Source organism: Rhinopithecus roxellana, chromosome 10 (assembly GCF_007565055.1).
Source record: "Rhinopithecus roxellana isolate Shanxi Qingling chromosome 10, ASM756505v1, whole genome shotgun sequence".
NCBI lineage: Eukaryota > Metazoa > Chordata > Mammalia > Primates > Cercopithecidae > Rhinopithecus > Rhinopithecus roxellana.
This window is the reverse complement of record NC_044558.1, coordinates 134046261-134070755: the sequence shown is the minus strand read 5'-3', so window position 1 is coordinate 134070755 and position 24495 is coordinate 134046261. Positions and strand designations below refer to the sequence as shown.

At 38.2% G+C, this 24495-nt stretch overlaps 1 protein-coding gene across 1 annotated transcript in view; it reads left to right on the top strand.

Annotated features, from left to right (window-relative positions):
- Positions 1-24495, top strand: part of ITPR2 (inositol 1,4,5-trisphosphate receptor type 2) — a 493060-nt gene that overhangs the window by 206341 nt on the left and 262224 nt on the right. Inside the window, exons 27-32 of the mRNA XM_010379849.2 lie at positions 10561-10650; positions 10772-10897; positions 13139-13261; positions 13912-14112; positions 16122-16373; positions 19590-19715. Coding sequence (XP_010378151.1) covers positions 10561-10650; positions 10772-10897; positions 13139-13261; positions 13912-14112; positions 16122-16373; positions 19590-19715 — 918 coding nt within the window. The remainder of the gene's footprint in view (positions 1-10560; positions 10651-10771; positions 10898-13138; positions 13262-13911; positions 14113-16121; positions 16374-19589; positions 19716-24495) is intronic.

The following is a 24495-nucleotide window of genomic DNA, read 5'->3' as shown; positions in this document are numbered from 1 at the left end:
GGTTGCAGATCTAGTATTGTCATTTGCCTTCAGGGAAACTTACCTTGAGCCCTTGCTTGGAGCTCTCTGATCTGGTTTCGGGTTACATTTTTCCCTTAGAAGATGGAGGGTGGGGTCTCTGGGAGTTGTCCTTTGTTTTCTATGGGCCCAGAAATGCTGTGTAAAGTGTACATTTCAGTCCCATTGCTTTCATGCTCACTTGCCTTTGTGCACACTTGAATTTCTCCTTTCTGTTCTTAAAGTTTGGTATCTGGACTCAAATCTCATATTCCATTTGCCCTCAGAGAATGAACACACTTCATGAACACCCAAAAAACGGGGTGACAAAGTAGTTGATTAAATACCGAACTATGTGGTACAGAAAAAGGAGAGACCAGCGTGGGCCTGATGACTGGAAGAAGGCCCCACTCCAGATTCTGCACATAGGCCTATTCTGAAGGATTGGGAGGAGTTAGCTAACGTATTCAGAATAATAAGAGAAGTAAAGTTCAAGAATAAGCGATTTGTATTTGCAATGGCTGGAAACTAGGAGCCTGTGAAGATTCTTGGGTAGGGAGGTGAGCATACTATTTTGGAAAATTTAGTCTGACAGATTCCAGAATGCTTCAGAAGAACAAGAGGCTGGCTCTTGTACAAATGCAGGTGAGAGCTTCTGAAAGCGTGCAGTAGTGAGGTAGCAGTAGAAATGTATGCAAATAGGTGGATTGGGAAGCCAGGAGAATGGTATCTATATAATGGATTAATATAAGGGGAACAAAAGTGAAAAACTATGAAGTTACTAATTTATATACAGCCAAATAATCTGTATTCTGCAGTAACCCAGCAGCCAAAGATAGTGGCAATGTATTGTAAACAGGATGAAAATATATCACAGTATCAATGGAAACAGCCAGTAGCAGGCAGCACACACGCTAGCAGGCCAATACAAACAATACTCCTTTGTTGTTTAGTAAATCTTACAAAGGCTGTAAACACAGCACTATCAGCATTGTTCTGAAACAGCTCATAATGGTCTAACTTTGTGCCTGCTTAGATATCAGAAGACCAGATAACTTTAATGTGATTATTCATTTTGAGAATAAAAAATATCTCCATAACATAAAAGTGTGAGGGAAAAAAAGTGTTTTCCCTCAGTGGTAAATTTGGTATACTCTGTTGACAATAAATGTGAATTGATGGTCTGTCTACTAATCCTAACAAATCTCAGTTTATAATCCAAAATTATACCGTTACCATACTTGATCTCTTATAAATAAGGAGAAGGGGATGGATTTGGTCGTCTATTAAGCCCACTGTATCCCTAGAGCGTAGGAGCTTTATTATCTATTGTATAGTATAGTTTTTCCCTTTATTAAACTTATCGTCCCCAGCGTTAAAAGACTGTACCATCATTTCTGAAAGCTTAAAGGCTAAAATATAACAAGTTGACAATATCAGTAGCATTAGGTGCAATTACTAACTCATCACTTTCAAATATGCGTTGACTTCTAAATATAGGAAGGAGAGATTAACTCAGGAAACCATACCCGAGTAGGTTAAGTCAGGATTACCCTTTACGTTCATCCACTGCTTTATTTAGGGTTGAGAAGCGGGTCACATGGGCATTGCAGTGCTTCAAAGGAAAGTTCCTCCTCATGTTGTTTATTTTGATTGTTAATTTTTCTTACAGTGATTTTGCTTCTATATTTGTGTGTATACCTGTATTTATCTCGGTATCTATCTACTCACTTATATATGGTTGCCAGCTTCTTTTTCTTTACTATTTTTTAGAGATGGGTCTTGCTCTGTCACCCAGCTAGAGTGCAGTGGCCCTTTTTAAAAATTTGACTTAGACTCTCACTGATGTAAAGTCTCAAGTTTAAACTATCTATCTAGTTTTTAACTTCAAGGACTATATAGTTCATTTTCAGGTTATTTAATTGGTTCTTTTTCATTTTCATCTATTCTAGATTCATATCTGTCTGTTTTTACATCATAATTATTTTTGTTCTTTTAATGGATGTGTGATGTAAGGAGCAGAATTAACTAAAAAATGTCCCTAGGGGCTCACTCTGGGTTGTCTGGACAATGAGGTGGCTGGGACTGTTTTTGCAGAATGAGGAGTGCCTCTCTTCCAAGGGACTGTGTACTGATTTTGGCTTCTCCTAGGACCTGTGGCTTCTGCCCCTCAGCAGGGACAGTTCAATTTCTATGGGCCACAGGCAAGTGTTCAAAAGATTCCTGTAAACAACAGGCACTGCCTGGTGCTGGAACAGTTTGCATGTCCCTTTATTGAGAAGGTTACACTCCACCTTGCCCCATAGGTAGTTACTGTGGCATTGGGGGAGTGGTTGCTTGGAAATCTAGACCCACACTATCCAGCAGGGCACCCAGCACTCCTGTGTGGGGAGATGGGAGGAGGGGGGACCTGTGCCTTCTCTTCTCTTGCTGTTGCTTGACTTGTAGCCTGTCCTTTCCCTGAAAAGGCTATCCTTCCTTATCCGTGCTGAGTGATGCTGTGACATCATCCTCAACACTATTGCATGACACATGGTAACCACAGAGGTGCCCACTGGGCATGAGGGATGCTATTCCTCACTATCTCTATGATTATTTTAAACATACCTACTTACAAGGCCTGTCAGAAAAGCTCTTGATTGTGTATATTTCACTGGGCATGATATAATATTATTATGAGTTTTTTACTTGACTTTTTTAATATTGGTGTTCGTCATAGGAGTTTGAATTACAGTTTGCAGATGTATCTTATTATTTATTAATTATATTACTTTATTAAGTGTGAATTAATTCCTGCTTTCCCTCCCTCCCATCTCTTTCCTCTTCTCCATTGATTTTTCTCTCGTTCTCCCTGAGCACACCTTCCCTATCTGTTGGTTTTTCTATTACCTCCACATCTCATTACTTTTTAAAAGCAAAGACTGTATTCCATTCTTTGCCTGCCACTTCCGATCTTTTTCCTTTGATGAAGCAAGCAAAGTTGCAAATCCCCCTAGCAGGATACATATTAAGAAACTTCTCCTTTTCCAAGTGTTGGTATGAGATTCTCTGCAGTGGGAAAATAGTTCTACATAAACTTGTTTCTTCAGCTAAACTTGTAATTGATTAGCTGACTTTTGACACAATCTGGTAGAATGTCTAACCCCGATGTCCTGGGACAGGAGCAGTCCATGTGTTCTAGACAGAATCTTGCAGCTTGACCTGATCAGTCAGGGACACTATGGTAATTTCATGAAGAGCTTTTATGCATTAGTTTTGGACAGTGCTTTCCTGAATTTTCCTTTTATGGAATCTGTTTTCTTGTCTCCAGTTTCTATTTTTGCCTCCAACCTAATTGTGTAATTTATTTATTTGTTTATATCACTATACATATTCCCATACGTATGTCTGAGCTAATTCCACTGAAGGTGATGGTGACAGATGAGTTTCAATTAACAAGCCCCTTCACAAGACAGACATGTGAAAAATAACTTTTGGTTTATACTAAAATGCTTGTTTTACACATTCTCATCCTATTTGGTTATCATATAAATTCTTAAATGTAGCAATTATACTTCCAGAATGTGTTATTTCAATTACTTGGTTATTAGATCTTTTTTATGAGAATTTTTCCCTTCTTGTTTTCTAACCACATTTAAATTGATACTGTTTTGGCATAAGCTTACTATTTCCCTTCATGCTATAAATAAGTTACTATCTTACTTTCTTTTTTAACTTTCCTATTTGTTCTTTTTTTTAGACGGGGTCTTGCTCTGTCATTCAGGCTGGAGTGCACTGGTGTGATCACAGCTCACTGCAGCCTCGACTTCCTAGGCTCCAGCAATCCTCTCCTAGCTTCCTGAGTAGCTGGGACCATATGTGTGCACCACCACGCCTGGCTAATTTTTGTATTTTTTGTAGGGATGGAGTTTCACCATATTGCCCAGGCTGATCTTGAACTCTTGAGCTCAAGCAAGCCACCTGCTTTAGCCTCCCAAAGTGCTGGGATTACAGGTGTGAGCCCCTGCACCTGGCCTCCACTTGTTCTTAATTCAATACAAGTTGTTAGTGAAGATTCTATGTTCTCATATGGTTTCTTTTTTTCAGCAAGTGGCTAACGAGGAAATAATAGTGGCTGATTCATTCAAATCAAAGCATACATTTGTTTTTAGATCAGGCAACAACATTTCTGTAACGATTTCTTGCGGAACAAGTGAGTGTAAAAGGCAGTGCTGATTCCTCCCTCTCACACATTTCATATATACACCCCCCTTCTCACAACCACGTCCGACTGGGTGAGCTATAACCCTATTGTGACTAGAGAAGCTTCCTTCATACAATGTATCAGTATCAAAGTCAGTCTCTAAGGGTTCTATTATGTTGCTGTTTTCACTTCCTGTACAGTGCTTTGTATGCCATTCTGTTGATCAAAAGGTTGCCCACGCTTTCTACATTTTATATAATACTGGTGAGTTTTTAGCCATCCCTGGAGTTACATCAGAAAAATTCTGGGACATACTGCTGTATGATAATAGGTTCCTGCTGTGCTCTTTTTTTTTTTTTTTTTTTTTTTTTAATTTCAAAGTAAACTTTAATGTCAAAAATGCAAACTTGGGGAGCGCGGAAAGATCACATACAAGGCTACCACTTCACACTTGGAGGGTTGCACAGCGGCAGGGCAGAGGGGCTCCTCACTTCACAGACAGTGGGGCGGCCAGGCAGAGGGGCTCCTCACTTCACAGACTGTGGGGCGGCCAGGCAGAAGGGCTCCTCACTTCACAGACAGTGGGGCGGCCAGGCAGAGGGGCTCCTCACTTCACAGACTGTGGGGCGGCCAGGCAGAAGGGCTCCTCACTTCACAGACTGTGGGGCGGCCAGGCAGAAGGGCTCCTCACTTCACAGACAGTGGGGCGGCCAGGCAGAAGGGCTCCTCATTTCACAGACTGTGGGGCGGCCAGGCAGAAGGGCTCCTCACTTCACAGACAGTGGGGCGGCCAGGCAGAAGGGCTCCTCATTTCACAGACTGTGGGGCGGCCAGGCAGAGGCGCACCTCACTTCACAGACAGTGGGGCGGCCAGGCAGAAGGGCTCCTCATTTCACAGACTGTGGGGCGGCCAGGCAGAGGCGCACCTCACTTCACAGACAGTGGGGCGGCCAGGCAGAAGGGCTCCTCATTTCACAGACTGTGGGGCGGCCAGGCAGAAGGGCTCCTCATTTCACAGACTGTGGGGCGGCCGGGCAGAGGCGCTCCTCACTTCCCAGATGGTGGAGGGGCCGGTGAGAGGTGCTCCTCACTAGGTTCCTGATGTGTTCTTATGAAAGCAGTTACTAGTTACATTAAACGTTTCCAGTTTTTCCCAATACCTATCTAAGCAAAGTTCCCCAGTGGCACGAACTTTTTTTGTTAGCTTATTTATCAGAGATGCAGATTGTAAAGGAGATTTGGGTTGTGTTCTAGAACATCAGCTTAAACATTATCAAATACTGACTAAAATGACATCAAATGAGTCAGAAAAATGCCGTTATTTTGTCTTATTATGGAGCGAAAGGAAAAAAGGTTTGGGGTAAAGTTATGAATATGTATGTATTCTCTAGAAGGGTAGAGCTTTGCCCCTGACTTGAGGAAACATCTGGAAGGAAGTTATCTGCAAGTAATGCTGGTCACAGCCTCTTCTGTCCATTGTGAATTTTGAATCAAGCCTTCAAGCAGCCTTAGGTGCTTCCCAGGGAAGCAGAAACTGACAACCATGATACCAAGATGGTCCAAAGTAGCTTTCCAGGCACGGTCATAGAAGTAGATCTAGGGTGATATCTTCCTAAATGACTAGTACATGATGTTATCATTAGATGGGAGGGAGAAAAAAATACCTCCTTATCCCATAGAGGGTTATCATTCAGTTATCAGAAAGAGGCAGTATTTATTCTGAACAGCTTCAACTACATTATGGTCTATAATCTGGTGAATCAAATATAAAAGACTGATTATTAAAAAAAATTTTTTTGTATGTTTTGAAGGGAGATGAGGATAGAAGAAGGAAAGCATTTGGCACCTGAAGTTGAGGGGAGGGTGGGTGGTTTATGGTGTCACGGACTAGTTTAAAGAGTGGTTACACCAGAGAAGGCTACCAGTACAGATGGTGAGCAGAAGGCCTTGCAGTCTTGCTGACTTGGCAACTTCACTGAGGATGGACCTCCTTAAACTTCAGTGGGATAGGGATAAATAGAAGGCATGCACCAAGCTATTTTAATCATGCAGCTGCAGATGTAGGCAGCTCTACATTGTAGGATTTGGAAAATTCTATTTTTAAAAGCATGATTGCCCTTGGTTAAAATTAAGGAGCTGGATTCCCATTAATTAGTGCCAGTATTTACTTATTTATTGAGATGGGTCTCACTCTGTTGCCCAGGCTGGAGTGATTAGCACAATCATAGCTCACTACAGCCTCAAACTCTTGGCCCAAATGGTCCTCCTGCCTCAGTTTCCTGTATAGCGAGGGCTATAGGTGAGCCCACCATGCCCAACTAGTAAATGTTTTTTTATTTTTTATTTTTTATAGAGACAGAGTCTTTCTATGTGGCCCAGGCTAACCTCAAACTCTTGGCCTCAAGCAGTCCTCCCACCTTGGCCTCCCAAAGTATGGGGGTTATAGACATGAGTTATCATACCTAGCCAGTGCTAAAATTTAGTTTACCATATAGTTCACATAATATTACTTTCTTATATCATTTTTTGCTATTGATATAAAAGTTTCCTTACCTGATGAAAACAAAAAAAAAAAAAAAGAAACTATCTTTAGAACCAATATTCAGTCTTTGTGTCTCTGCCTAGAACCCTGATGCCCACCCAATTTCTAGACTCTTCTTGCTCTCTTGTTTTTGAACCTACTGTTTTATGTTATGGTATATACTATGCAATTAAAAATCTAACTACCTCTAAAATCACTGAACTAAGCTGTTTCCCATGTTCTGTTAGGGGGATTACATTTAAGTTCTCCAGATGATAGGAAGCAGTTACAATAAAGTGCAAGGACGTTTGGAGCACCGTATTTAGTTTTCATCACTATTGTCAAAAGGATCATTTGGAGATGTGCTACGAGCCTGACACTGTTCTAAGTGTCACACTTTTTTCTTTTTTCTGGACCCATTCAGCTCTGGGATTCTGCATAAGTCATACTTCTACATTTTGCACTTTTCTAATATTTTGTCATTAGAATAAATTCAAGGTTTTGTAGATTAGACCAGTGATGTAGGGCTAAAGTTTATAGAATGTAAAGCATTGTATAAGACATAAAGAATACAGCCAATTTCAGCTCTTTCAGAAGGAAAACTTTTGCAGCACCTTTATTTAGACCATTTTGGCATCAGAATTAGAAAACAAAACCTAATTATAGTTATATGGTTTACATATTTCTTAAATTACCTTCATCACTGCTTTGGAATCATCCAGATGTTCCATGGGTTTTTGTTCAATTTAATTAAATTGAATTATTTTCTGAAATTAAAAGGGATTGTTTATTGAATTTTCCAATGTTGCTGCCTTTTGTTGACTGCTAGCAATTTTAAATCAGAATCACTATTTTTCATAATTCGCACACATACAGAGTTTAGCATTGTATATATCTTCACCTGGGCTGAACTAAAGAGCATAACTTTTTGTCATGTAGTACATTTTACCTAAGATTACTTTTGTTAAAACAAGACACTTGCTTTTTCTTCAGATTATTGCTTGAAAAACAGGCTTAAGGATATCTACCAAAGCTTCGCCTGCCTTTGTAACAGTTTTCTTTAAAGTTGACATCAAAAATATCTCTTTTCTAACTAAGGAGCTTTGTCAATCTTTAGAGCTGGTAGTATCTTAATCCTGGTTTGTGGTACAAGTGTATGTGTGTTTGTGTGTATGTTTTAGTATTTCTTCTCTTACAGAAAAAAATGAAATGGGCTTTTAAAAATCCAGCCTTCACCTTTGTGATCAGAAAAAGGAAATGTAATTATATTTCTAGCTTTTGCAGTTTCTACTTCTCATCAATAAATTATTTTTGCTATCAAATGGAAAATCTATTTGTTTCATACTCTGACCTCTAGCCTCTTTTCATCTAAATAGTTTTCATTCATCTTAGCCACTGGGTTGTGTTTTCTCTTCTACACTGGTTTTACTTTCATATATAGTTTAACACTTTCTCCTATAATTTTCTTTTTTTTTTTTTTTGAGACAGAGTCTTGCTCTGTTGCCCAGGCTGCAGTGCAGTGGTGTGATCTCGGCTCACTGCCACCTCTGCCCCTCAGATTCAAGCGTTTCTCCTGCCTCAGCCTCCTGAGTAGCTGGGATTACAGGCACCACACATCACCACACCCAGCTAATTTTTGTATTTTTAGTAGAGATGGGATTTCACTATGTTGGCCAGGCTGGTCTCGAACTCCTGACCTTGTGATCCACCTGCCTTGGCCTCCCAAAGTGCTGGGATTACAGGTGTGAGCCACTGCACCCAGCCTGTCCTATAATTTTCAAGATTCACTTCATGGTTAATGTCTCGCAGGTAATATCCTGCATTCTTTTCTCTCTTTTATTTCCCTGGAGTGGTGGTTGGACTGCTTTCATTTCTGTCTAAATATTCATTATGATAGCTAGGCGATATACCTCGGGAGTCTAACTTAGTCATGTTTTGAAGGCTTTCAGTGTTTGGATCTTTTACTTTTTGCAGTTCCAATTCTAGTGAGTATGAGTGACAAGTGGTCAGCAAGGTAGAAGCTAAGAGATGAGAAAGAGTCATTAAAGGGTACAACTTGCTGTTGTACTAGAAACAGGGATGAAGCAGGGAGACGAGGAAGAGGAGATGGAATTTTTGATTTTATGCATCAAAAATTTTGTTCTCTGAGACACAGTAGGGAAGATAGATAGGTTTGTGGATATCACTGGAAATTTTTGAGTGGAAAAGAGAAAGTGTCCATGTAGAGGAATTTTTGTCTGCTCAGTAAAATGGGAGGAGGAGGTCATTTGTTAAAGTGAAGTTGAGACTGGGAACCTCAGGACAATATTTGCCAGAAAAGAAGCAAAAGAAAAATATAAAGCTGAGTGAGGAGTGTGCTGTCTCAACATGGATTAAGTCACTCTGCTGCTTGAAGCCTTTCATCAGAACTGTCTGATTAACAAGGAAAGTAGTTTTTTTCTTTCTTGATGTTTATTAATTTTGTGATTTGTCCTGGAGCACAGTAGGAGAAGCAACTTGGGACAAATACATTGTATCAATTGGCTTCCTGTATCTTTGTAACTTTCTCCTGAGCTTAAACTAGGGTCCCCTTTCACGGCAAGTGCCTAACACCATCATTATGGTCAGGAGTTTTGGACCCATGTTGAACTTGACATTCCTCCCAAGTGCAATTTTCTATGGATTGTAAATGAGGGAGGCCATCAGACCCCACTCTGATTGCTCAGTCTTTGCAATGGACCATGTCAGTTCTTGCCATTTTCCATATAACTAGTGTGCTTGTTCTTGCTGCAGTACCTTTGGCTAAGGTGACTTCTTCTTCACCTGGCAAGGCTTTTCCCTGCTCAGCTAGACATCCTTTATGCCTAACTAGACAGTTTTCATCCTTCTAGACCTTGCTGTACACTTGACCCCCTTCGTAGCACTTGTCTAAAGCTGCAGCTGTTCTCTTTCTATCTCTCTCTGAATAGTGAATTCTGCCCAGTTCCAATCTTTATTGATATATTTCTCCCTGTTTTCTTAGGTAGACTGTAATTTTCTTGTGAGAAGGACCATATCTTCTATGCATCTCTTTTAGATCCATTCACCGTAGTCTAGTACCAGGTGTGCATGACATCTTCATAAATGTTCGGAATGGAATTGTCACTGGTGTTTGATTTTCATAAGGTGATGCCAGTAGCTGATGTTTCAAATATGTCCACTTCCATATTTGCGATGCTACAGATAATAGTTATTATAATTAAGTATTTTTGGTGTTTCAGGTTTCCTTAATAAGCTTCATTAATTTGATAATTTAAGCATTTTATTTTAATTTGCTTTTTGTTTTTCTTTCTTCATTTTCATGGTTCTGTATGTTGGCCCTGAGTCGTGACTCTTTAGGATGCCGTGGTGACCTGTCAGAGCATTGTTGCGTTAAGTTGTTCCTTGCTCCCTTCTCTATGATGTGCTCGGCTACGATCATCTGCTCCATCACTCTTTTTTTCTTGCAGTTCATTCCTAGTGATTAAATTATATCTTTTATGCCCTGTATTTTCACTGTTTCTTCTCATATAGGCAATATAAAGCCACAGCATGTCTGAGGTATATATGTCTCTTATGGATATGCACTAATAATATGTATGAAAACTTTACAGTTTAACTCATAATTCTAGGTCATTCCAGTTAACTTGTCATTGTGTTCTCACTGGGTAGCGGTAATTTGCATGGCTCAGTCAAGCCAAGGAACATTTTATGCAATAAAAAAGTACAAAAGAACCATTTAAGTTGAATAATAGATTTATTACAAAATAATTACAAAATATATTTATTATTTAATACAAAAGAAATAAATTTACCACAAAGCTACAAATGGCGTAAAAGTACATATTTGTGTTCCTTTTAGGAATCGAACATTTTAAGTCCAGTACAGGATGGAACAAAGAAACCTCAGATTGACAGCAACAAGAGCAATAACTACCGGATTGTAAAGGAGGTCAGCAGATGCAAAATATTCTTATATAGGTTTATATTTGCATGCCAAATAAGTTTTGCTTATAAATTATACTTAATATTGTTATTTGTTATATTTGATGCTTTCCCTCTTCTTTTTAAAGATTTTGATTAGGCTAAGTAAACTCTGTGTACAGAATAAAAAGTGTCGGATTCAACATCAACGATTACTGAAAAATATGGGGGCACATTCAGTGGTGTTGGATCTTCTCCAGATACCCTACGAAAAGGTTAGTCCTGGTTATTTTTTGTTCTTTAGCTTGTTATTTTGATACAGTTTAAAATGTTTCGCAAAGTTCCAAGAAATTTTTTCTTTCTTAATTATTTTAGAATAAATCACCCACCAGGTGCCCCATCACCCCTGAGCCCTTTTGTGTATGTTTCCGACAAACAAGGGTACACTACCACATCACCACACTAGAGCCTTCCAAATCAGGAGAGAGCGTGGTGGTTTACCACCACCTAGTCCCGACACACTACTCAGGTTTCTCCCTTTGTCCCAATTGTTTTCGGCTTGAAAAAAAGATCAACGTCAGAATCATGCACTGTTCGGTTGTCATGTTTATTTAAATGTTATGGGAACTCCCATAACATTGACACTCTTAAAAATAGCCAGTTATTTTGAAGGATGTCCCTTAATGTGGATCATCTGATGTTTCCTCCTGATTAACACAATTACGCATATTTGGCAGGAACATAACAGGAGTAATGCTAAGTTCATCTCATTGCTTCCTATTAGTTGGTGCACAATTTTGATTTGTCCCATGACTGATGATGTTCACTTTGATCAATTGATTGAGGTTGTGTCTGCCAGGCTTCTCTGATTTTCCCTTTGTAATTCCTTTGTAATTAATCAGTATTTTGTAGAGCAGTTCTGTGAAACTAATATCCCATTCTTCATGAAACTTTCAACTTATTCATTTACTGTGTTTATTTTTATCAGTATGGGTTTGTATATGTTCATTTTATTCCATAGGTTATAAAGGGTTCTATCGTTATTTATTTTGATTTCCAGAGTGTCTCAGATTTGGCCAGTGGAGTTCCTTTGAGCTAGATTATCTGTCTTCTAACATACCCCCACCATTCTTTGAGTACTTCCTTGCTTTCTGGCACAATAAAATGTTCCAGGCTCATCTTGTGTTTTTCTTGCTTCAACTCTAGAATCAGCCATTTCTTTAAGAAGCCCCATTTCTGTTTGGTGGGGAATGGTATTTAGGAGCAAAGTTCTGAGAACTGAGTGGGCTTATTGCTTTGGGGTGTTGCCTCCATAGCCTCTCTAAATAGGCAAAGCTGGGGAGTATGCATATGTGTGGGTGCATATAGAAATTTATTTAATATTAACATAAAATTCCACTCAAAACATGAGTCCATCTGAATTTCTAACAATGACCATGTGACAAATGGTACAGTCAACTACACAGGGAAATTTTAGGTAGTTTCACTGATATTGTCACAAGACCACTTTTAAGAAGACAAATTTGTTTCTCTGTGAATTTTAAGACTTAAGTTTCTTGTTAAGATTCTTATAACCAAATAATAGTAGCTTAGTATAGGACTTTGGAAAATGGCAACGAATAAGGATATTCATTATTAAGAGTGTTAAGAAACAGGGGGACAAAAAGGAGGAGAAAATAGAAGAGAAAGCAGAGAGGAAAAGAAAAAGAAATAGTTGGAAATAAGAGACAAGGTAAATAGCAAGAGGAAGGGACAGAGAGATTGGAGAGAGGAAGAACTGAGATGAGTGTGTAATAAATACATATACAGAGATGACTGACAGAGTGGAGGAAGAGAGGAAGTTTGAATGGAGAGGAAACGGAGTGAGAGCAGAGCAGGAGAAAAGGGGATGGGAGCAGAAGAAATAATAGATGGGACAAGAGGAGAAGAGAGGAGATGGAATAGACATGGGAGAAAGAGTAGGAAGGAAGATGTATGAGAAAGAGAGAGAAATAGAGTGGGGAAAGAGAGACAAAGAAGAAAAGAAGCAGAATGATGGAGATATATAGACATACTGCAAAATGAGACATTTAAAGGAAGGGAAGAATTATGGGTACTGGGGAGTACAGCAGAGAAGGGAGGAGAAACAGAGAAAGATAGGGACAGAGAGGAAAGGAGGACAGAGGGAGTGTGGGGATGAAGCAGAGGAGGAAAAGGTGGCTATGTACAGAGATGGGGAAACGTGGTGAACAATTGGAAAGATGGGGAGAAAGAAGGGCTGTGAAACGAAGGGGGCATTGGAAGAGCAGAGCAGAATAGAATCAGGAGGAATAACACAGAAGGTGAGAAAGATTTAGAGAACAGAGAAGAGGGACAGGAGGGGAAACTGGGAGAGGTGTGAAACATAAAGGACACAGAGAAAGGAGGGCAAAGATGGGCAGAGAGAAAAATGGTATGTGGGTGAAAGGACAGATTTTTGCATAACATTTGCAGTCTTCTATGTTTGTTTCTATCATGTGCTATTCTTTAACTTACAGAACGATGAAAAGATGAACAAAGTAATGAATCTAGCCCATACGTTTCTGCAGAATTTCTGTCGAGGAAATCCACAGAATCAAGTTCTTCTTCATAAACATCTGAATTTGTTTTTAACTCCAGGTGTAAGTATTTTAGTGGCTTCTAATATTTCTAGTAAAGTGTGCATCAAACTTGTCTTAGTAACATTCTTGAAGAGAATTTTGTTACACTTCATTGCTGCATTTTTTTTTCCTTGTGGAAATTATCTCTCCAAAAGTGAGTATCTTTTTTTTTTTTTTTTTTCCATTAAGGAAACTTTTAAAGAAACTTGAAAAATTGCACAAGTTTTACATGCAAATGACAACGTCTTTTATATGTATATAGTTAAATGTTAGGGAAAAGATATGGTAGAACAAAGAACTAACTCACAATACTCTGAGTAAGGTAAATATGGAAGACTCAGAGGTGGAGTTTGCCCTTGTCTGTAAAATGTGTTTGAACAGATTTTATGGAAGACCTAACTTTGAATTCATAATTAATCTTGAGAATACTGTTGCCATTATGTTGCACTTTATGATAATAAGCTCCTTTCTCCAACTAAATTCCTCTGTGAACTCAGTTTTCTTTTAATGGTTAATGATCTCATTGCATTTTTTGAAAGACTTGCACAGAAAATTCACTGTGGCTTCATATAAAATATAAAACTGATCACAAACAGGGCAATTAGTCTAAGTACTGTAGAATAGAAAATTGATCTTGTCAGAATTACAAGGGCACGTTCCTCTGTGTTTAGCTCCTTGAAGCAGAAACCATGCGGCACATCTTCATGAACAATTACCATCTGTGCAACGAAATTAGCGAGAGAGTTGTACAGCACTTTGTGCACTGCATTGAGACACATGGCCGCCACGTGGAGTACCTGAGGTTTTTGCAAACAATTGTGAAAGCAGATGGTAAATATGTGAAGAAATGCCAGGATATGGTAATGACAGAGGTATGTTCTCAGTTTGCCTTTTATCAGCTTCACATAAACACTATGTTCAAATACATATTTTCTATTAGAGTGAAAAAACCCCCAACAACATAGGTTTGAGAAGTTATTTAATTTAATTATGACTACTCAAGTGCAAATATATTTTGCTTTAATCTAGTGAAGCAACATATCTTAAGTTGGTTTTATGATTTTCCTAATATTTTTCTTTTTGACCTATAACAAATTTGTGTATTTTAAATAATGGGTAAAATCCTATGAAATGTTATCAATTGTTTGGAATGAAAGTGACACAATTTTATATTTTTGAGTTTCCAATGATATAAGAAAGACAGATTGAACTGTGCTTTTCTGGTGCCTTTATTGCTGTGTTTCTGAAATATAGAATGGGTGTTCTCTGCTACTATTTGTAGAAGAGTTTGAAGAGAATCAAACTAAGTAATACAAACTACCCAACAGTGATATTTTTTTTACATGTGGAAACTTATTATTTAGAGTAAGTTATAAATTTCAGCAAATGAATAGATGAAGGTACTTCATCTATTTATTTGCCTTTTTCATTTTTATGTTTGACATTGAGTGATATTTATGTAATGAGTAAGTTACTAGGAAGCAAGTATGATACATTGGAGAAGTAGCAGCTTAAAGAGCCCTTTGATTAAATCACCACTCTGTGACCAAATGGTTCTCTAGTGGCCCATATGGATTAAGGGAGCTTCCACCTATGGCTACCAAATAGTTACATGGTAGATTTTTATTGGTTTCTGGGCATTTTCATTAGTATATACCTTAAATTTGGGAATGGAGGAAATTTCCATAATGCTTCAAGGAGTCCCTCCTGCCACTTAGAAATCTTAAAATTAATTTAGCTTAAAGCCTTGAATTTTTAAATGTAAATTATTATTATTAAACATTTTAAGGAACATTTTAAGCTTGTAAAATGCACCTTTTTCTTCTCTGCATTTACCTTCACATTAGCTCTTCATTGTCTGGAAATGTGAGAACTAACTGGATTTTGTGTTATGATCGGCAAGGGAAGAATTAGAATGGGGAAGCAGCAAACAGTGAAACCATCCCTATGACACTGTTGGGTGAAGTGTTTCTGTGCACTAAGAAGTAATTTGTAATACTGTACTATGTTAGTATGTAATACATATTTTTGATAGGTATACATTCTCTTTCAACAAAACTTTCAAAGTAAGCCAACTAATTGGCTTATAGATTTAAATATGTTGTCACTTTAAATATAATACATAGAGAAAAAATTGTATATCCTCAGTTACCTACCAGCATGTCTCACACTGGGGTTAGAAAATTGGTACTGATAATAGACAATAAGATATTATGGAGTTTGAGCAATAAAACTGCCATCTGATGGAATTTTCTACTAAAATTATATAAACAAAATATGAAGGAAAATTTATGTCCTAAAAGCCCCTACCTATTCATATCTTTGTTTCTCTTGTTTTTTTGGTCTTAGTTTTCTACTTATTTATCTTGTCTCTGCTTTTACCTTCATTCTCTACTGATGCCTTCTTATGATACATGGAATTTTGTAGACTTTTGTAGAGCTGTAATTAGCTCAGCATACTTGCTTATGTAGTCACTATTGCAATGGATGAGGATATTTTACTCTGCTTTAGTAGAAGTATGAGATTTCTTGTGCTTTGGCCATTGTCTTCCCGCCAAAAAAAGGTAGAGGAAAACAACTTTATTTTTTTACAGGTTTAATTTCAGTGTGATGAACAATTTACTATCATCCATATTGTTTCATTCTTGCCTCATCTGCTGCTTCCACATCGCCCCAACTGATTTTGATAGCATTCATAGCTGGTTCCTTGGCATGGGACCATAATCTTTTCACCACCCTCCCCCAGCTTAGCTCTGCTTTTGCCATATTATATATATTTTTACAAAGGGATACATGTGTTTCCAGATATATCAAGCCTTTGGAATTAACTGCAAGGATAAATGTTTGGACTGCTATGTAGACTCTTTTATTATCATTTCAGTTGATAAATGGGGGTGAAGATGTGCTGATATTTTACAATGATAGAGCGTCATTTCCAATCCTTCTCCATATGATGTGTTCAGAGAGAGACCGAGGGGACGAGAGTGGCCCCTTAGCCTACCACATCACCCTGGTGGAGCTGCTGGCAGCATGCACAGAGGGGAAAAATGTCTACACTGAAATCAAGTGTAATTCCCTTCTCCCGCTGGACGACATAGTGAGGGTGGTGACCCATGACGACTGCATCCCTGAGGTAAGCCTGGCAAAAGCTTGGCAGCTCTAATAGAATCATTATTAATTTTTAAAGTTTATCTAGGTGCCAGAAGTCCCCCATACTAATATTTATAGTGAGATCATATATTTAGTCAGGGAATTGTATTTAACTATATAATTTGGAAAATGTAAAGCAGCATAAAAGGTCTGCTTTTTAATAAGAAGTTCTAAAAGAAGTTCTGAAAGATGATAAACTTTTTTTGTTTTTTTTTTTTTTTTTTGAGACAGAGTTTTGCTCTGTTGCCCAGGCTGGAGTGCAAAGGCAAAATCTCGGCTCACTGCAACCTCCGCCTCCTAGGTTCAAGTGATTCTCTTGCCTCAGCCTCCGGAGTGGCTGGGATTACAGGCATGTGCCACCACGCCCAGCTAATTTTTGTATTTTTAGTAGAGACGGGGTTTCACCATGTTGCCCAGGCTGGTCTCGAACTCCTGACCTCAGGTGATGCACCCACCTTGGCCTCCCAAAGTGTTGGATTTACTGGCATGAGCCACCGCAGCCAGCCTATGAGAAACTTTTAAGAAGTATAGCCACTGCTCGTTTAGTGGAAGCTACTAGACAGCTTTCTTAAAATTCTAAACATGGCAATATGATCAAACTGAAAGGTTTACTTGAACCTTTAGTAGGTACTTGAGCATAAAACAGGTGCTTCAAAAATGATTCATAATCATTGATTGGAGAGGCTAGGATAGTGCTGCAGGACCACATAAAAGACTCTGCAGGTTTACCTGGTTTTGTGGAATAGATGCATTCTTGAAAATATGCACACACAGTTTGCTTTATTCCCACATCATTTACCCTCTGTCCTGGTTTGGCTCTGATGATAGAAAAAGTCTCAGTAGCAGCTGGTTGTCTGCCAATAGGCTTCTATTAATGAGGCATCTAGGAATGTACATTGCAATAATTTCTTTCTTTTCTACTGTTGTATGTTGTTCCAAAGCTTATAAATGTGTGATACACTGAAAAAGATATGGAGTCAAACATTTAAAATCACAGTAACTTAAAAAGGTGTCAGATGAGGTTAACGGAAATTCCCTACTTTTAGATAATCCTATGGTAGTGATGGACTTGAAAGCATATTTTTGTGAAATTTTGTGGAATTGTTGACATGTCACTCCAAGAGTACTTCATGAAATAAGACGACAAAGAGGGGAAGCTTAGTCTAATGATGGAATCCCTGGGTTCTGTCCTTACTTGAGAGCCTGATTCTGGGTCTATTTCTTCCTACATGTAGTTCCCTCTGACACTACCACTCTTACCTCTTACATTCATCTAAGTAACTCCTCCTTATCCTTTAGATCTTGATTCAAGCCTTACTTCTCCAGGGAAGACTTCCTTGGCCTCCCTTAGTACAGTCTGTAAGAATATATAATTTGAAATTTGACATTTCCATTAGTTAGCAAAGACCTGTAACCCTCATGCCCATGCCCAAGATTGTAAGCTCTATGAGAGTAACAACAACTGGATCTGTTTCTTTTCACTGTTTTATTGTTTGAGCCAGAGCCTACACTCAATAAATAAGTTTTAAATGAATACACAAAAGAATTAAAGAATATTTTGTCCTGGATACATTACATTCTAGTTGTGTGGCTGACTCCAACAGGTTACTTAACCTTTTTAATCTTAAATTCCTACAATTTTAAGGTGGAATAATTATTGTATGTACCTGATAGTATTGTTGGAGGATTAAAGTAAATAATTCATACAATATGCTGAGGGTATTTGGCACATAGGAAACACTGAGTACATTTTAGCTGCTGTCATGATAGTTGTGCGAATGCACTGAGTGGCCCGCGTCTCTGTACCCTGTGGCCATCCTTGACACCGGCAGTCTGCCATCGACGATTTGTTTAGGATCAGTGAGGTACAGAGAAGCACCAAGGGTATGAAAGCTGTCCCAAACTTTTTATGGTTCCAATTTGGATTCCATGAGTCTCTGAAATTGTTCATGTGATTTTTTATGTCTATGTAGTTTTCCAGAGAGATTTATAGCATTCATCAGATTTTCATAATGAAGGAAACAAAAAAATGCAAAACAAAAATTACTGTCCTATGTACTTTAGAAATGGTGTATGTTAGTGAAATTCATCCCAATCCTTTATGAGGAATTTCACTAATTCTGGAAAGGAATTTTACTACATCTGTATCTTAAAATAGGATACATTTTTGGGGGTAAACTGTGAGCTTATTTCTTCTCAGAAAAAAAGTAATTTAAATATTTTTGAATGGTCTTGCAGTATTATTTGGTCAAAATATTTTAATGTTTTATTAGGACTCTCTTGGTTACAAGTGACAGAAACCTAACGTAAACTAGTTTAAATAAAAAAAAGGAATTTTATTGGCTCCAGTACGTAGTAATTTGAAGGATGGTTGTTCAGATGGATCCAGAGGTTGAAAGAGTGTCAGAATTTATTCTATTTCTCATCCCTTTTTCCTTCATCTTTCTGCCTCATTCTATTCTGGGTATAATTTTCCTCTACAGACCTGGAGAAGATGGTTTTTTGAAGTTAAGGTTTACCTTGTTTCATTTTAGCAATGAGAGAAAAAGGAAAGAGTTGCTGAGAAGAAGGAAGAGGAGGAGGAAGAGGGCGGGGACTCATGTACTTAGTCAAGTAATTGTGTTTATGTAATTTGGAAAATTTAAAAGAGCATAAAAGCTCTACTTTTTAATAAGTTCTGTAAGAAGTTCTGAAAGATGACAAACTTTTAAGAACTATAGCCACTGCTAGCTTAGTGGAAACTACTACACAACTCTGAAATTCTAAACATGGCATTGTTATCAAACTGAAATTTTAGTTGAACTTTAAGTATGTTTTTGAGCATAAAACCGGTGCTCAAGATGGGGAAGGGATGAGGGGTCAGGGAAGGAGAGGGGAGAAGAAAGAAAGGGAACGGGAGAGGAAGGAGGGGTTGCTTTTGACTCCTAGAATCTCAAATATGATAGGCTTGTTTTGCATAAAGTTCTTTCTCACAGCAATTGTTGGGCCCAGGGGGATGGAGTACTTGGCCCCATGTTTTCACCCCTAGGTCAGTGAACTCTTAGCAAAAGAAGAGAAATGGGAATGCTTTCTGGATAGACAAAACTATGCTATGATCTACCATGAAAACTAACAGATTTTATATTAACCTTTCATAATTGATATTTCAAAGTCATCAATAAAGAAAACTAACTTTCTTTTGTATTTGAAACTTGCACAGGTTAAAATTGCTTATGTGAACTTTGTTAATCACTGTTACGTTGACACTGAAGTGGAAATGAAAGAAATCTATACAAGTAACCACATTTGGAAATTATTTGAGAACTTCTTGGTGGATATGGCAAGGGTAAGTTAGATTTTGACCACTGAAGGATGTCAATAGATATTTTGACCCAATAGTATTAACCATCTGGATGAAGACTTGTAGTTAAATTCACTACCTTTTGATTTAATGCATTCATTCATAAAGTTGTGAATAAATTTCAGAAGGTTGTGAATGAGATTTAATGAGTTAATATATACACAGAATGCTTAGTACATTGTAGATAGCAGGAGGTAAAGTGTTCATTTTCACCTTTATGAGTGACTGTATTTGTCTGTTATTAAATGGAATCTTAGTGGCCTTCTTATATTGGTTAGAGAAGATATTTGGCAGAGGTCAATTTGCATTTAATCTCTTATTCTAAGTGCAATTACAAAGCACGGATCAAGAGACCTGAAGAGGTCTTGACTACTGCTTTCAGGCAGATAGGTACTTGACCAGCCAACTAAGGACTTAGCCTTGCTCACTGTTGACAATTCAAAATCTTCTTTGGAAGTGTACTCCAGTAATTTAATCATCTGGCATTTTCACTCATGTCCACCAAATTATATTCTGCTTGTTGCTGTTTGTTTTGTTGGGGACTGTTGGGGAGGACATGTGGAGCTGGTTGGCATTTTCTAGATACAGCCTGGCATATGTTTTTGCTCTGTTAATATTGAGTAAATGAACGAATGAAGAAATATAAGAAAGAAGGAATCTCTTTGATGGACAACACAATTTTCTTTAGCACATCTTAGCCTTTTTTTATGCATACTGAATTATCATAACAGCCAGGGTCTAAAAAAAATCTCTGATTTTCCCGTTAAAGAAGTTATGGGACTTGATGTTCAAATAAGGTTTTACTAAAGAAAACAGTGTATAGATAACTCCTTAGACCTATTATGAATGATGGTGGCCAGACTCAGCACCTTTGGCCTTCCAACATTCCTGAGCGCTGGTAGCTTTGTATAGGCCTTATATCGATGTATTTGGAGGAGAAAGATTAATGAAGTCCATATTTTCATTGTATTAATTACAAGAACCGATGCTGTTATCTATTAGCTCACTGCCTCTCTACACCTTTTTCTGAAAGGAGGGATGACAAGGTACATCCCTCCTTTCACTGCCTGTAGACTCAGACATGTGAGAGCACCCTTGGATAATACAGTGAATCAGGTGTTATTCCAGACCATGGACTCTTTTTATTTAGCCAAGGTTTCCAAGTGAAATGTGCTTAGTTTACTTTTGGTGTGGTGCAGTGTGGTGAGTGAGGTAGTTCTTGTTTTACTTCATTTCCATACAGCTAAAAACCGCTTATTGCCTATCTCAGGTAAATATGCACCTGTAGAGAAATCCACCTGTTTTATGCAGCATTTAACGTAGTACTCATATATGTCCCCATTGACCTTGTGAAAACCTTGATTCTGACCAGCTGTAGTATCTCCAGAGACCTTGAAGTAATGAGTGACTTCCATGCCAATGACTGAGCTTTAAAACTGCACGTGCAGGAGAATATTAAAGAGATTATAGACTGATTTGCAGAGTTGCACAGTGCTACTGACTAAAGATAAGCTTGAAACAGATCAAGGTCACATTGTAGGCAGCATGAGCTATAAACCTGAAAGGATTTTTATTTTTTAAACCAAAGAAAGCCATTGATAACTTCCATTGATAATGCTACCTGGGAAATACTGTTTTCACTGATATATGTGCCAGGCAAAGGTGTACAGATTTACATTCTTTTTTTGAAGAAAAAAAAAAAAAAAACCATGTAGCAACAATTTTAACTATTGCTTAATTAGATAATTAATGTTATTATATTAAAGCTCTAGGGGAATTTCAGTATCTTCTTGATCTATTTATTCTTTATGTCTAACCACAATAACTTAGCTGTACTGCAAAAGGGTTTTTAAAAATATTTCCCTCTTGTTTATATTTTAAAACAGCAGCTCTCTAATCCCTTCACCAGGGTTGACAGGAATCACCTTGCCTTTTTCAGGGAAGGAAATAGAAACCTGACTTTTTCATGTCTGGGATTTTTCTCTCTCCCCATGAAGAAAGATCAGAGTCACCACAAACTTTCAAATTCAAGTTATAAAACTAAGTGTGGTTAAATGAGTAGAATGTGGCCTTCTAGGTAAATTTTCAGTTCAGTTGGGCAGTTTTTAAGCTTTAGTGAGCATCAGGCTTAGCTGGAGGGCTTTGTAAAATACAGATCGCTGGGCCTTGTCCCGAGTTTCTGATTTCCATACATGAGAGACTTTGCATTTTTAACAAATTCCTAGATGATGCTGCAGATGCTGGTCTAGGGACCACACTTTGAGAATCGCTGTAGTAGATAGAGCCTGGTAGCTAAGAGTAGGAATTTCAAAGGATTTAGCCAGACCAGAGTTCAAGTCTAGACTCTGCCTCTCAGTAGCTCAGTTTATCTTGGGCAAAGTACTTAACCCCTCTGGGCCCTGAGTTTCCTGATTTATAAAATGAATACAATAAGTTCACATTCCCCGTAGGATTAGTGGGAGAATCTAATGAGATAATGTGTATAAAATTCTTAACATGTATTAGCATCAGTAAGAGAGTTGGTAACATGATCCATATCATTGTATCCAGAGGACCATTCAGCATAGGCAAAAACTGGAAACTATGTCCATAAAGCTGGACATTCCCAACGGTAGTTGACATAAATAGCCACGTATAAGATAAACCAAATTCAGGTGTTCCAACAAAGTTATGAAATCCTGGAAGAACTGATTTATATCCATGAGAAATGATGAAGGTAATCTGGAGGAAAGGAATTTGGTAAGTTGAACCTAAAGAATCATAGCATCTTAGGGTTGGATGTAGTAGTCAAATTTATACCCAGTTCATAGTCTTTGGCACTTACTTAAATATCTGATTAACAATAATCTTACTACTTTTTTCTTTTTCTTTTTAATTTTTGTGGATAAATACTAGCTATATATATTTATGAGGTACAGGAGATATCTTGATACTGCCATATAATGTGTAATGAACACATCAAGGTAAATGGGATGTCCATCACCTGAAGCATTTCTCCTTTCTTTATGTTACAAATAATCCAATTATATTTCTTTAGTTATTTAAAAATGTACAAGAAATTATTCTTGACTGTAGTCACTCTGTTGTGCTATCAAATATTAGATTTTATTCATTCTTTTCAACTATATATTTGTACCCATTAAGCATCCCCACTTTTCCTCTGCTCCACTACCCTTCCTAGCCTCTGGTAACCATCCTTTTATTCTCTATCTCCATGAATTTAATTGTTGCAATTTTTTAGTGCCCACAAATAAGTGAGAACATGCAAAATTTGTCTTTGTGTGCCCAGCTTATTTCACTTAACATAATGACCTCCAGTTCCATCCATGTTGTTGCAGATGACTGGATCTCATTCTTTTTTAATGGCTGAATAGTACTCCACTGTGTGTATGTACCACATTTTCTTTATCCATTCATCTGTTGATGGGCACTTAGGTTGCTTCCAAATTTTGGCTATTGTGAGCCGTGCTGCAACAAACACGGGAGTGCAGATATCTCTTCAATGTACACTTTCCTTTCTTTCGGGAATATATCCAGAAGTGAGATTGTTGGATCATATGGTGGCTCTATTTTTAGATTTTTTTTTTTTTTTTTTTTTTGAGATGGGGTCTGGTTCTGTCACCCAGGCTGGAGTACAGTGGTGTGATCTCAGCTCTCTGCAACCTCCACCTCCAGGGTTCAACCATCTCCTACCTTAGCCTCACAAGTAGCTGGGACTACAGGCATGCACCACCATGCCTGGCTAATTTTTGTGTGTTTTTTTAATAGAGATGGGGTTTCACCATGTTGGCCAGGCTGGTCTTGAACTCCTGACCTCAAGTGATCCACCCATCTTGACCTCCCAAAGTGCTGGGATTACAGGTGTGAGCCTCTGCGCCCGGCTAGTTTTAGTTTTTTGAGGAACCTCCAAAATGTTCTCCCTAGTGATTGTACAAATTTACATTCCCACCAGTGGTGTACGAAGGTTTCCATTTCTCCACGTGCTTTTCAGCATTTGTTATTGCCTCTCTTTTGGATAAAAGCCACTGTAACTGGGGTGAGATGATATCTCATTGTAGTTTCGATTTGTATTTCTCTTGTGATCAGTGATGTTGAGCACCTTTTCATATACCTGTTTGCCATTTGTATGTCATCTTTTGAGAAATGTCTATTCAGATCTTTGCCCATTTTTAAATCGGATTATTCTATTTTTTTCCTATAGAGTTGTTTGAGCTCCTAATACATTCTGGTTATTAATCCCTTGTCAGATGGATAGTTTGCAAATATTTTCTCCCATTCTGTGGATTATCTCTTCACTTTGTTGATTGTTTCCTTTGCTGCACAAAAGGCTTTTTCTTTTCTTTTTTTCTTTCTTTCTTTTTTTTTTTTTTTTTTGGAGATGGAGTCTCACTCACCCAGGCTGGAGTGCAGTAGTGCTACCTCAGGTCACTGCAACACCTGCCTCCTGGGTTCCAGTGATTCTCCTGCCTCAGCCTCCCGAGTAGCTGGGACTACAGGCACCCGCCACCACGCCCAGCTAATTTTTGTATTTTTAGTAGAGATGGGGCTTTACCATGTTGGCCAGGCTGGTCTCAAACTTCTGACCTCAAGTGATCGGCCCACCTCGGCCTCCCAAAGTGCTGGGATTACAGGTGTGAGCCACTGTGCCCGACCTGAAGCCTTTTAACTTAATGTCATCCCATTTGTCCATTTTTGCTTTGGTTGCCTGTGCTTGTTGGGTGTTACTCTAGAAATTTTTGCCCAGACCAATGTCCTGGACAGGTTT